At 40.1% G+C, this 14931-nt stretch overlaps 1 protein-coding gene across 1 annotated transcript in view; it reads left to right on the top strand.

Moving 5' to 3' along the window:
* Positions 1 to 429: 429 nt before the first annotated feature.
* Positions 430 to 14931, top strand: part of METAP1 (methionyl aminopeptidase 1) — an 83650-nt gene continuing 69148 nt past the window's right edge. Inside the window, exon 1 of the mRNA XM_028506149.2 lies at positions 430 to 604. Coding sequence (XP_028361950.1) covers positions 491 to 604 — 114 coding nt within the window. The 5' untranslated portion in view covers positions 430 to 490. The remainder of the gene's footprint in view (positions 605 to 14931) is intronic.

Below are 14931 nucleotides of genomic sequence, written 5' to 3'. Positions count from 1 at the left end.
CGCTCTTTGCAACTGCTTGGGAGCTTGGGGGACTTTCAGGATCTCGGGACTCAGTCAGTGAAGTACGACTGGGAGTGTGTCTGGCCAAGTAGCGCGAGGTATGTGAGCCTATCCTCGCGGGCCTCACCTGGCCTCCACTGGAAGGCGCTAGGAGGACGCGCTCCCAGAGGGCCGACAGCCTGGCGGCCCGACGGCCGAGGGAGGTTTCAGCCAGGGTCTCCGGCGTCTCCCACGTGCGAGGCCCGAGGCCGAGGGGGCGGAGCGAAGGAGGTGGGCCGGACGCCAGCCGCGCGCGCGGGGAAGGGGTGGGGCGCGTAGCGTCGTCCGGGCCGACCCGGCTCAGGTCTTCCTTCCGTCCCCAGGCCCGGCGGGTCCAGCTCCGCCTCTGGCTCGGCCTCTTTCTCCTCCCCGGCCCTCCCTCCGCCCAGCCGTTCCTCCCTCCCTCCTCCTCCTTTTCCTCGGTGAGGCGCTCTTCCAGCAGCCAGGCAGCATGGCGGCCGTGGAGACACGGGTGTGCGAGACGGACGGCTGCAGCAGCGAGGCCAAGCTCCAGTGTCCCACCTGCATCAAGCTCGGCATCCAGGGCTCGTACTTCTGCTCCCAGGTAGATCCCCGCTCCTCTGCGGAGCCCCTGCCGGCGGCTGCGGACCCTCTCTCCCCTTTCCTCTTTGCCAGCCCTTGCGGCGGGGTCAGGACGCGCTCCTCCTCTTCCCCGGGCGGGCGCGCCTGCTGCTCTTCCTCCTCCCCCAGTTTCGCTGCGCCGGCTCCTCCTGCGGTCGCCGGCGATCCTGGGCCCTGCGGGACTGGGGGCTCACGCGGGGGCGGGGGCCGGTCCGTCGCGGCCATGTGGGGTGGAAGCGGAAGCGGACTTGCCCGAGGTCGCCGGGCTGCCCAGAAGACCTGCGTTTAGGGATCGGTTTCTGCCACGCGTATTCTGCCGGGGCAGGGGCTCCCAGGTGTGCGGGCTGCCGGACTGGTGGGGACGCCTTGGGAAGGGGTCGGCCCTAGCCGAGCGAGTTACCGCTACCGCAGCTCCCAGCAGGGCTCCTATGTTGGGTCGCCGGGGGCTTCGGGGCGGGTAGTCACTCTGGTCACGGCGGGATTGGGGTCGAAATAGACCCTCAGGGCTTTGAGGAATGGGTTGCCTGAGGATGGTGGCAGTCACTGGGAGGAGGAATACTCGCTCCAGCCCCACATCCGTCCTCGTGTTTAACTATCTCGCTTTGATACTTAAGCAACTTTGGGGGTGATGATGGGTAGAGGTCTATATAATTCATTGTTTTCATTTGGCATCCTAAGTTATTAATTTAGAAAACCTCAAGTTAACTGTATGAGTCACCTTTGCATTCATTGAACTTCCACTGAAAAAGACAGTGTCGTTAAGGGCTATACTTTAAGACTGTAGTGTATTTTAATAAGTTTTGTGCAGTGGAGCAAACCCAGAATTGGATGGGGTCCTGACTGAAACGTGTGCTCGTGTTTATGTTTACTGAAAAGTGCTAGTGTTCCGGCTGCATTTCGACACTCAGGATTTTGGCAGAGCCGCAGTGGTGTGGCCTTTAGTTACAGTCCAGGTTTGTTGAAGTGAGACACATGAATATTCAAGTATTAAATTGGTAGTGTCCTGCGGGGAGAAGAGCATGAACAGAAAGTCTGAAGACCGGGTCAGGACCCTGTCCTTGCCAATTACTGTGTGATCTTGAACTAGTCAAGTTACCTAACCTTTCAGAGCTCCAATTTCACCATTGTACAGAGGGGAAAATATTTTACTTACATATTTGATAAGGTAGTTCTGAACTCCAAATTTTCCAGTGAATATGAAATACTGGTAAAAATCGAAGGCATATTTTTAAAGGCTGCTAGTACGATATAATACTGCCATATGTAAAAATATCAGTGAATGGAATGAAAGCAAATACTTAAGAACAATAAATACAAATAGTATATTTTAAGTACATGTACATAAAGATATGTGCGAAATAAACATATAAGTAAAATCTGTAAGTCAAAACACTTGTTGATAAGCCATTGTAAGAGAGTCTAGCTGTCTGTGTACAGGTCTTGTTTTTAGAAAGGATATGATCCTTGGCCTTGTTAGTATCATATAGAAAAAGTTGAGAAGTGTTCATTCTAAAAATAGCAGTGGGACTACTCAACATACTAAACCTGGTATAAGTCCTTTTGTTTGTTTTAAATTTTCAAATTCTCATTTGTTGAGGCCTATACAGGACCTGGACTTAAAACAAGAAAACCCCATGGTTTCCTTTTGGAAATTGTGTACCATCTGAATAGAATAATGTGGTTATGTTATGTTTTAATAGAATAATGCGGTGGGAATGGTAATGCTAAATGAAATAATATGTACAGACACTTATCTGTTGGCTTTAAAATGATACTATGAAACCATATTCATCAAACACAGGTAATATTTTCTTAGGCATGGTAGTATTCAGTACAAAGAACACTGGCTCATGGGGGTTTGTTGAAAAATTCCTCCTCATTTGTGAAAACATGCAATGTTTATTCAATATTGTAGGATTGGAGTTATATTGTGTTCTGCAGGTATATTTCTGGTACCATTGCTACACCTGTAGTCAAACGTATCCCAAGTTGCTTTTACACTGTCTCTCTTCTTTCTTATTATTACCTCCTAGGGTCAGTTTTTAAAATTTTCACCAGATGGGTTGTGGTGGTCTCTTAATGAGTTTCCCTACTCTAGTTCCCCACAGTGCAAACACCAAACAACCAAATCGAACCTTTTCTACAAGAGTTCCTTTTCTCTAGCATATCACAGTCTGATTATGCTTACCATTCACCCATACAGATAGTTATACCATTGTTTGCAGGGTGGTAGTCCTATAATCAGGACACCTCTTCTGAGTTCAGCTTTATTCTCTTGCTGGACTTAACGTCTTTCCTTCACCCCAAAGGTAACCTGTCTTCTGAAATCATAGCTATTCTTTCAGTCCCAGCTTGAGGCCTTGGTCAAATCACTAAATTTTTCTAAGCCAGTTTCCACACTGGTGAAACTAGGGCTTCTCCTTGCCACGTTTCTGATCATCTTCACTAGGAGTGGTGTGTCTTTCCTCTACTCCTTGATCCTCTGGTCCTCAGCCTGATCAAATCTTATCTTATAAAGATCTAAATACCATTTTATCTTTGGGAACAAACTGAGAACAAAACTGCAAAACACCATCATGGAAGGACCCTTCCCAGTTACTCTGTCACACCTCCTTGTTTATTTCCTTTAGAATTTATACAGTCTAATTATCTTATTTGTTTTCTTCTATGTTTTCCAATTTCTGATTGAGGTGAGCTTCATGAATAAAGTTACCTTGTTCAGTGCCCTATTGTCATTTTTCAACACAGTGTATTGTATGCAGTACGTAGTCAGTAAAATTTTTTAGTGTGTGTTAATAGGTACACCTGTTAAAAACAACTGAAGGCTATGTATCGAAAACATTATCAATGTCACTATTTTGACTTAGGAATTTAAATTCCAGCAAAATAAAGAAAATCTCAGAGATGAGCACAGACTCATTGCTATAAGACTGATATACCTTCTGTAGAGTGCCTGACAAGTTGACAGGTTGATCTTTTCATGATGTCAAGACGTGACACAGCATAACTGAGTCTGGAAATGCTGGCTGAAGGCCAGTTCACACTACCACTGACATGGGGATCTTTCCTTAGTTTCTTTTCTTTTTCTTAAAAAAAAAACACAGGATAGTGAAATTTGTATTTTGATAAAACTTTTGAAAGCTGATTTTTCTTTAAGGTAAAAATATTTTTTATTAATATTTTTAGTATTTGGTTTACAGTAAAACTGAGAGAAAGCTACAGAAATTTCTCATATTCCTTGCCCCCAAACATGGATAACCTCTTCCATTATTAATATCACTTACCACATTGGTACACGTTTTATCAAGGATGAACCTACATTGACACATCATAATCACTCTAAATCTGTAGTGTGCCATAGAGTTCATTCCTCTTTTTTTTAATTATTATTTTTATTTATTGACTGGAGTGAGAGACAGAGGAAGGGAGAAAGGAACATGAGTTGTTACCCCACTTATTACATGTATTCGTTGGTTGATTTTTGTATGTGCTCTGGCTAGGGATTGAACCTATAACCTTAGTGTATTAGGACAATGTTTCAACCAACTGAGTCACCGGACCAGGGTTAGGATTCATTCTTTTCTTTTTTTTAAATAAAGATTTTATTTATTTATTTTTAGACAGAAGGGAAGGGAGGGAGAGAGGGAGAGAAACATCAGTGTGTGGTTGTCTCTTATGTACCTCCTACCGGGGACCTGGCTCACAATCCACACACGTGCCCTGACTGACAGTCTTAACTGGTGACCCTTTGGTTTGCAGGCCAGCACTCAATCCACTGAGCCACACCAACCAGGGCTAGTGTTCATTCTTAATGTTGTATAATATGAAGGCTTGGACACATGAATAATGACATATCCATTGTAATATCGTACATAGTATTTTCACTGCCCTAAAAATCCTCTGGGCTCTGCTGGTTCATCCTTTCACCCTCCCATCCCTACCAACTCCTGGCAACCACTGATTTTTTTAGAGTTTCCATAGTTTTGATTTTCCAGAATGTCTTATAGTTGGAATTACAGAGTATATAGCCTCCTTAGGTTGCTTTCATTCACTTAGCAATATGCATTTAAGATTCCTCCATGACTTTTCATGGCTTGATAGTTCATTTAAGAGCTAAATAATATTCCACTGTCTGGGTATATCACAGTTTATTTATCCATTCACCTACTGTGTAGGACATCTTAGTTGCTTCCAAGTTTTGGAAATTATGATAAAGCTGCCATAAACATCTGTATGAAGGCTTTTGTGTGAACATACAATTTTCAGCTCCTTTGGGTAAACACCAAGTAGTACGAATGTTGAATTGTATTATAAGAGTATATTTAGTTCTATAAGAAAACACACTGTAACATTTTGCATTCCCATGGCAAGGAATGGGAGTATTGGTTGCTCCACATCCTGACCTGAATTTGGTCTTGTCAGTGTTTCAGATTTTGGTCATTGTTTCAGGTGTGTAGTGAGTGTTATCTCATTGTTTTAATTTGCATTTCCCTGCTCACAAATGACATGAGGCATCTTTTCTATGCTTATTTGCCATCCATATATCTTGTTTGGTAAGGTCTTTATTAAGTTCCTTGACACATTTTTAAAAATTGAGAATAAGTGTATCAAAATAGAGTAGACTGCTGCATTTGAATCATGATGCCATCATTTAATACATTGTGGGCAAATAAATTAACCTCTCTGTTTTCCATTACATGCTTTTAAAATGGGGCCATTAATAGTACTTGTCTCAGGGTTTTGGTGAAGACTAAACACTAAGTATATGTAAAACACGTAGTATATCAGTAAATTTAATCAATATTAGCTTTTTTATTGTTATACTGTGTTTTATCTTTAAGTAGGTAGAAATATTTTTATCTAAGATGCTTAATCTTAAGAAAAGTTTGGTCCTTTAAATGAGTAAAACCCATTTTACTTAAAAGTTTAGCTTTTGGGGGGGTTCCTGAATTTTTTATTAATTTTTAATGGAACTGTTTATCCTTATTTAATAGTGGTTTACTACTTTTAGTAGTAGTTTAGTAGTTTACTCCTAGTCTCTAGGAATTTATAACAATTTTTTGAGAATGGCGCTGTGCTTTACTCATTTCTGTATTTCTCTAAGTGCTTTGCATATACTAGGCAAGACACTTAGTTTGTGAAATGAAAGACAAGAAGTCGATGGGCCTGAGAAGGAAATGATGGAGCATTAATACCTGAATAAAACCTTTAGTTTATAGCCCAGGGCAGATGCTATGGTGTCTTGAGTTAAAGGATCAGCTGGGAAGAACCTGAGTAATAAGACATGAGAACTAAGGGTAGTAATACAGTGTAAGAAGGAGACTGGGTGCCCTCTTCGTGCCCTAATTTTGTGATAGAGGGCTAATGGTGCACTCTCTTCATGGAGTCGAGAGGAAGGTGAGTAAGAGAGAGCATGCAAAGTACCTAGCACAGTGTTCAGTAAATGGTTTTTAATGCATATAGCTTCATGTCTGATGCTATTACAGTTACTTATAAGGAAGGTTTAAAAGTGTTTAAGAAGTATTATTTATTATGAACATTTTGAACAAATTCTTGCAATAGGCTCTTTCAAAGAAGCAGTGGCATGGTAAGATGATTAATTAGGTGTACAGGTAGAAAGCAAGTGGCTGGGCATCTTGTAGGAGGAATTGCCCTTCTAATATGTAGCATCTTTGAAATGCAACCCTACCCTGTGAAACTTTTTAAAAAATATTCTTATTTTTAAAAAATTTATATTTAGAGAGAGAGGAAGAAACAGAGGTAGAGAAATATTGATGTGAGAGAGAAACATTGATCAGTTGCCTTTTGTATGTGCCCCAGCTAGGGACCAAACCTACAACCTAGGCATGTGCCCTGACCGAGAATTGAACAGGTGACCTTTTGGTTTGTGGGACAGTGCTCAACTAATTGAGCCACACTGGTCAGGGCTGAAACTCTTTTGTTTTCCTTCAGTAACAAAGTTTCTGACAATGCAGAGTGTTTCTGAAACTCATCTTTATCATCCGTGGAGATAGTAACCATGTTATGCTTTTTGTTATGGGGACTTTCTTCAAATTTCTCACATTACTCACCATCCTTAGATATTGCTGTAAGTTAAATGACTGGGCACAACTATTGTAGCTTCTTTATTAAGCAAAAGGTAGAATGAAGATATAGAGGTGATTTTTAAACAAAAATAACTCTACTAATATGTTTATTGTAGAAAAATTAGAAAATACAGGTGAAAAGTTACCCAGTGATAATTTTTGTGAAATTTTTGAAGTGTATTTTTACACTTATATGTTAATATACATTAATGTGCATATGCTTGTATATATTTTAACACATAATGTACATAATCTTAGAGTATTTGGTCACCCTGTGTCTTAACCAATATGTTAAGAATGTCTGTTATAGCTACATTTACATTATTTTTTGTAGTTGCTGAATAGTAAACTGTGTTGTGTATGTAGTCCTTTATTTAATTATCTGTGGTTGAATTTAGTTTAGTTTTTTTTTTTTTTCCACTTTTTTACCTGCTCTTTAACTGCTCTTCAATGAATGTGTAACATTTAAAGCATTTTGATTTACTCAGGGACAGAATAAAGGTAGGATGGTACATGAACCCAGGATTGAACCACCCCAAGCTGCTAGTAGTTTTCAGTGTAGTTACTGGATTTTTGTTGGTTTGAGGACCTCTGTTGGTCAATGGAGAGCTCCTTTTATTGACATGCTTATAATGTAAATACTTACATTGGAGTTTTCTGAATGAAATATACTTACATTACACTTGAACTTGTAAAAAGCAAGAAGCATCATTTGGTTGGCAGGTAATTAAAAGTTGAACAAGTCTTTAACTGAGTTACTTTTTTAGACATTGAAGGGCCATTGGGAAGTAGTTATGATCTGATATGGTTCATAAACTTTGTGGATAGGACTTTTAGTCCCCCTCCCCCCCTTTTTTGGTAAGCCCTTTCCAGGTTTGACATACTTGCAGAAATTTTAGTTTGGTCTTGGTAAATTTGTTGGGGGCAACACATGTGACACAGGTAGATGTTAGGAAGGAGAAGCAGTAGTGTGGTTAACTTCCATATTAATGAGGAATTGTCTTTGGTATGAATAGCAAACCTATTTAGTAGATGTATATAGTCTGGTGCCTGACACAGCAACCATTGGTATTCTCTCCATATTAAATTTTTTTTAAAAAATATTTATTTATTTTTAGAGAGGGAAGGGGGAGAGAGAGAGAGAGAGAAGAGAAGAGAAGAGAAGAGAAGAGAAGAGAAGAGAAGCATCAATGTGCAGTTGCTGGGGGTTATGGCCTGCAACCCAGGAATGTACCCTGTCTGGGAATCGAACCTGGGACACTTTGGTTCCCAGCCCGTGCTCAATCCACTGAGCTATGCCAGCCAGGATTAAATTTTTAATGAAATAGAAATATAATTATATTCTTTCTCCCTACCTTACAATTTTAACATAAAGCACTTATTCCTGTTTGGGCAGGTCGTACTTCCAGCTCGACAGTTATAAGTCTTTTTATTTTGATTTCTTTGATTGGTATCATCCTGGTGTCTGGCTATGAATAAAGAACAGTTCAATATAACCCTACCAGTTAGGCCTGCTTTATTCAACATGTGTCTTTGGCAGCTGTAGTTGAACCCAGGAGAAGAACTTCGGGAAACTTTCCTTAAGTTACACATTGTAAGTAAGTTCTCCCCTCACCCCACTGTTCACAATAGCCAAGTTTTGGAAACAACCCAAGTGCCTGTGGACAGATGAATGGATAAACCAAATGTGGCATAAAGTTACAGTGGAATACTACTCGGCCTTTAAAAAGGAAATTGTACAGTATGCTACAACATGGATGAAACTTCGGGACATTATACTAGTGGAACAAGGTAGTCACAGAAAACAAGTACTGCATGATTCCAGTTACATGAAGTACCTAAAATGGTCAAATTTATAGACCAGAGAGGGGAATGGTGGTTGCCTGGTGCTGAGGAAGGGGAACTGGGGAGTTAGTTACTGATCAACGACATGAGGTTTCAGTCATACAAGGTGAATAAACTCTAGATGTCTGCCATTCAATATTGTATCAAGAATGTTGGAAATTGTATTGACACTTAAATTTGTTAAGAAGTTACATCTTGTGTTAAAGTGTTTTTTTCATTAAGAAAAGGTCTCAAGATGGAGGTGTAGGCAAATACGGCTCACCTCCTCACATAACCACAACAAAATTAAAACTAAATTATTAACACCCATCACTCAGAACCATCAGAAATCATGGGGAATGGAAGTCTGACAACTATGGAATTAAAGAAACCACATATCCATCCAGGCTGATAGGAGGAGAACATGGAGATGCAGAACAGGCTGGTTCCACACCCATGTGTGGTGGATAAAAATTTGGGAGGGATATCGCAGGATTGAGGAACACCAGGTGACCCAGCCCGGGGTTCCAGTGCCAGAAAGGTAAATCCCCATAACTTCTGTCTGCAAAAAACAGTGGGGATTGAGTCAGTGGAAGAAACTTTGGTAGTCCCAAGCAGTTCCTCTTAACCCCCACATGTACTTGCTCAGACTCACTCCCTCTGAGCTCCAGCACGGGGTAGCAGCCTGAAAGACACCAGCAGCATATGAGGAGGAACTGAAGTGTCTGGTATCAAGGCGAGAGCTGGGGGACAGATTTCTCCCAGACAGCAAGATGGGCAGAGGCCATGGTTTCTTTTCTGAACCGTCCTCCAGCAGAGCCACAGAGCCAGCAGGCAGGTGCTATATCAGAGACTTCAGCGACTGTTTGCCCCACCCTGGAGATCCCCTGAGGCTCTGCCCCACTCAATTTACAGGCCCACTCAAGCTGTTGACAGTGGCTTTTCCATATGAAGGGCTGGTTGGTCTTGGCTTATGCTTCACAACTTCCTAAATTCTCTCAAACAGCAGGCCTCAGCCAGCCCTCAGCCCCCATACCTCTTGCTAAGTGGCCCAGGCCAGGCACTAGCAGCAACCAGCCTAGGTTCACAGCTTGGCTTCACCTGAGAACCTCCAAGCTCAGTACAAGTAGCAGCCATCTGTGCATTGCTTTGTAGCTCAAGCAGGGTGACCCTGGGCAGAACACAGGTTATGGCTAACCGTGGCCTGCACAAACCAGGAAACCCCAGAGCCTGCACACCCATTGGACAGCTACAGACCACATTGGAGCACCAGCACCTTGTCCCCCACAGCTGATCTGCCATGGAGGGTGGAGCTTCATGGTCAGTGTTCACAACCAGTTCCTGCAGCCAACTGGCCTACTTATGGCCTGGGTAAATCCCTCCCACTGATCTGCCAACAGCAATTAAGGCTCAACTACAAGAGGAGCCTGGACTCAGTCCACAAGGAGGGTGTACCTTGAATACCAAGCTTCGGTGATAGGGGAGGCTGTGCCACTGGACCCTATAGGGCACCTAGTACATTAGGCCATGCTACCAAGACAGGGTCATAGCAGTTCTACCTAATACATAGAAACACACATGAGGAGTCTGCCAAAATGAGATAAAGAAACATGGCCCAAATGAAATAGGTCAAAACTCCAGAAAAAGAACTAAACAAAATGGAGATAAGCAATCTATCAGATGCAGTTCAAAACACTAGTTATAAGGATGTCAGGGGACTTAGTGAGAACCTCAACAGCATAAAAAAGATCCAGTCAGAAATGAAGGGTACAGTAATTGAAAAAAAGAACAGTTTGTAGGAAAACAACAGAGTGGATGAAGCTGAGAATCAAATCAGCACTTGGAATATAAGGGAACAGAAAACAACCAATCAGAGCAACAAGAAAAAAAAAGAATCCAAAAAAATGAGGTTAGGGTAAGCAACCTCTGGGACAACTTCAGTTGTTCCAACATTCACCCCATAGGGGTTCCAGAAGGAGAAGATAAAGAGCAAGAAATTGGAAATCTATTTGAAAAAATAATGAAAGATAATTGCCCTAATTTCGTGAAGGAAATAGATATGCAGGTCCAGGAAGCACAGAGAGTCTCAAACAAGATGGTTGGAAAGAGGAACACACAACATAATTAAAATGCCAAAGGTTAAAGAGAGAATCTTAAAAGCAGCAGGAGAAAAGCAGTTAGTTACCTACAGGGGAATTCCCATAAGATTGTCAGCTGATTTCTCAAAAGGAAACTTTGCAGGCTAGAAGGGATTGGCAAGACATATTCAAAATCATGAAAAGCAGAGACCTACAGCCAAGATTGCTCTACCCAGCAAAGCTATCATTTAGAATCAGAGGGCAGATAAAGAGCTTTCCAGACAAGAAAAAGCTAAAGGAGTTCATCACCACCAAACCATTATTATATGAAATGTGAAAGGGACTTACTTAAGAAAAGGAAGTCAAAACTATGAATAATAAAATGGTAATAAATACATATTTATCAACAATTGAATGTAAAAAAACTAAACAAACAAGAAGAACAAACAATCATGGATACAGAGAGAGTTTTGATGGTTGCCTAATGGGAGGGGTATATGGGGGAATGTTGAAGAGGTGAGGAGATTAAGAAGTACAAATAGGTAGTTACAGAATAGCAGTGGGGATGTAAAGTACAGTATAGGAAATGGAGTAGCCAAAGAACTTAAATGCGTAACCCATGGACATGAATGATAGTAGGGGGATTGCTGGAGGGAGCTGGGGTTGCTGGGTGGGGGTGGCAATGGAGGAAAAATTGAGGCAACTGTAATAGCATAATCAATGAAATACAATTTTTTAAAAAGTTCTCTCCCCTTTTTGTCTTCAGAAACTTATTCTTTTGTTGCAAAGTTCAGTAGAAACTTCTCCAAAATATACCAGTGCTGTGGCAAGCCTGTTGGATAGCATTCCTAAGACCCATGTCAGCTGGGGTCTGCTAGTGTGTGGCATTTTCCTGGGTCATAAGCTCATGTCTTTGAAGAGTGGGTAGGGTATAAATGATAAGTGAAATTATGACTTGAGCAATTTCTTTATCATCTAAAGTGGGAGGCAACAGAGGTTTCTCCATATTGTGAAAACTGAATTTAATGATTCTGTCTTGATAAAGGTGCAAAAGGGCAACCCTTTGCATCAGATTTTGAAGATTAAGCCTATCTTATTATCAAGTTATGAGCACAAATCATTCAGTAAAATAGATAAATATAAGGTTTTCAGCGTGGCAGAGTCCTTTTTTGCCTTGAATATTGTGACTTTTTTTCCCAAATGAAATTTATTTTATTCCTGATTATTGCACTAATTGATGTTAGTGATGGGTTTGACTGTTTCAATACTGAATTGAAGTTTTAAGTACCTTAAAGTCAGGATTTATATGTAATTTTTTTCTTACTAAATTGTTTTTATTAAATATTGATTAAGAATAAAAAACTATTATCATCCATAATGATACAGTAGACACAAAATACAGTAAATGCCTATACTTACCACTCAACTTATTAAAAATAATATGACAAGTAAAAGAGTAAAACAGAAGGCCCTATGTGTCCCTCACCCTGAGGTACTTACCCCCTTATTGTGAGTTTTGTGTTTATCATACATTTGTTTTTCCATAGGTTTAGTTTCCTAGATAGTACATTGTTTAGTCTTGAAGTTTTTGAAATATTTATAAATGAAATCACCAGAAGTATTCTTCAGCAACTTCTTTTCTTTGTTTAACATTATGTTCTTGAGATTCATCCACATTACAACAAAGCTCTAGTTCATTCATTTTCATTGCCGTATGGTATTCCAATGAATTTATCCATCCCTTTGTTAATGTAAATTTGGGTTGTTTCAGGTTTTTGCTATTATAAACAATGCTGCTCTCAACATTTTTGTGCCTAACTTTTGATGTCTGCATGTGAGAGTTTCTCTTGGGTATACTTCTAGGAGAAAAATTTTAGGTCATAGGATATATTTGTTCAGCTTTATTTTGGTGATGCCAGATTGCTTTCCAGTGTGATTATACTTATACTCCCATCATCAGAAACTTTTTATTGTTCCATATCCCATATTAGCAGAAATACTGATTTTTGCCAGCCTAGTCTTCTGTGTTACTTTTGAATAACATTCATTGGGGTATTTTCATATCTGTAAACTTAACAAAAATGTAGCTGTTCTCAAGGGGCTTATGGTTACTTGTACTGACAGGAAGTATTTTAAAAAGATAAATGACATTCAGGTGCTAAGTTCAAGTTATAGACAAGGCATTTTTTCCCTTTGATTATTCTACAACTTTATTGAGTTTCCCTAGATATTTACTATGAAAAATTTTAAACAGGAAAGTTTAAAGAATATTATACTAATCACAATATATCTATCACCTAAATTAACATTGTTCTATTTGCTTTGTTTATGTGTGCTTGTGTGTATTGTATTTGTATATGTGTTTATTGAAACATTTGAGAATAAGGCACAGTTAGCATGATAGCCACACCTCTTAAATATTCCTCATGCACCTTTTAATGAAAAAGACATTCTTCTTAACCAATACCGTGATTACATTTAAGAAAATTAATCTAATGGTCCTATTCAACTTTTTCAGTCATCTGCCAAGTATCTTTAATAGCTGTATTATTGTTTGGAGGGGTTTTTTTTTTTTTGGTTTGTTTGTTATTTTTTGGAATCAAGATTCTACGATCACGAATAGCATTTGGTTGTTGTGTCTTAGTCTCTGTTAAATCATCTTAGGCTCTCAAATTTTAACAGTCCTCTCATCTTTATTTTCATGATGCTCATGTTTTGAAGAGACTAGTCACTCATCTTGTATAATGTCATACATTTTCAGTTATTTCCTCACAGTGTCTTTTTTAAAAAGATTTTATTTATGTTTAGAGAGAGGGGAAGGGAGGGAGATAGAGAGAGAGGTTTACATCAATGTGAGAGAAAACATCAGTTGGTCACCTGTTGCACACGCCCCGACTGGCAATGTAACCTGCAACCCAGGCATGTGCCCTGACTGGAAACTGAACTGGTGACGTTTTGCTCTATGGTATAATGCTCAGTTGAGCCACACAGGTCAGGGCTTCTCATGGTGTCTTTCATCCTCAGTATTTTCTGTAAGCCAGAAATTAGATCCAAAGACCCAACTAGATTCTGTCAAGATTCACTTGACAAGAAGACTCATATGTGATGCTGTGTATTTCATATTATATCACTCTAGGAGGCACACAATGCCTGTGTGTCCACTGGTACTAAACTTGATCACAGGAGGTGCTGCCAGATCACTGTCATAAACATATGTTTTTCACTTTACAATTACTGTGTAATCTGTGGGATGATACGTTGGCATGATGAGAATACACATTTCCTCAATAATCTTTCTCCTGGTGGTTTTAGTATCCATGGTGATCTTTGCTTGATAATTATTTCAGTGTGGGGTACCAAAGTTGTTTTCTCACTTTTCTGCTTAGGAACCTTTGAACATTTTTCCTTCATTAAATATTAAAATCATTTACAGTCCTATTCTTTTTGATGTTGTTTATCATCAACCATCGTGGGTTCTTCGTAGTGGCTTCTGTATCCTTTTGACCCTCCTCCATTAGTCTCATTGCTTCCTGGCTTTCTGGCACAAGACTAATTAGGTTTACCTTGTAATTTCCATGTTTCAGATTTGGAATCAGTCCTGTTTCCAAGGAGCCCTTGTTTCTGGTAGGAATGTCTTTACAAATCTAGATCTGGATGCTAAGTATGCTTCATGCTCCTGGAGTGTCCTTGCTCTGGGAGAAAGGGTAGTGACATCTTCAAGGAACTTTGCTGATGTCTCTGGAGGACAAAATAAAACCACTAAAGCACAGCTTTTCAAAGCAGCATACAAAATTGCTGAAAAATGGTGTAAAAAATAAAAAGGTCTGCATTAGGGTGAAGGAGAGAACATGCTGTCCACAGAAAGGATGCGTTGGTGGCGATAGCAAGCTGAGGCACGTGTGTTACAGCAGTTAGGTTAGCTTTACTGTAGTGAAGAGTGCAAGTACAGACACACTGTGTAAGGAAATAAGACGGTTGTGGGGATAGAGACCTTGCCGTCCCACTGAGTTTTTTTTCAAAATGTAAATATTTTCTTTTGTTTTTCATTATAAAAAGCAGTGCATGATCTTCACGTAAATTTAAGAGAGAAGCATATAAAATGAAAGCACCATCATGGTCATGTCCTAAGAGAATGTTAGCAGTTTGCTTTATTATCTTTCCATGCTTCTTTGTATGTATTATATAGAGGTTAAGAGCATACTATCTGAAGAAGGCCTGTATTTAAAACCTGGTATTGCCATTAATTAGCTCTGTGTTTTGGGGGCATGTTAATTAATCTGTCTGAGGTTTTAGCTTTCTCATTTGTAAAATGAGATAGTAAT

This window comes from Phyllostomus discolor, chromosome 1 (genome assembly GCF_004126475.2).
Source record: "Phyllostomus discolor isolate MPI-MPIP mPhyDis1 chromosome 1, mPhyDis1.pri.v3, whole genome shotgun sequence".
NCBI classification, from domain to species: Eukaryota; Metazoa; Chordata; class Mammalia; order Chiroptera; family Phyllostomidae; genus Phyllostomus; species Phyllostomus discolor.
The sequence above is the reverse complement of the archived record's forward strand: the minus strand, read 5'-3'. Positions and strand labels throughout refer to the sequence as shown.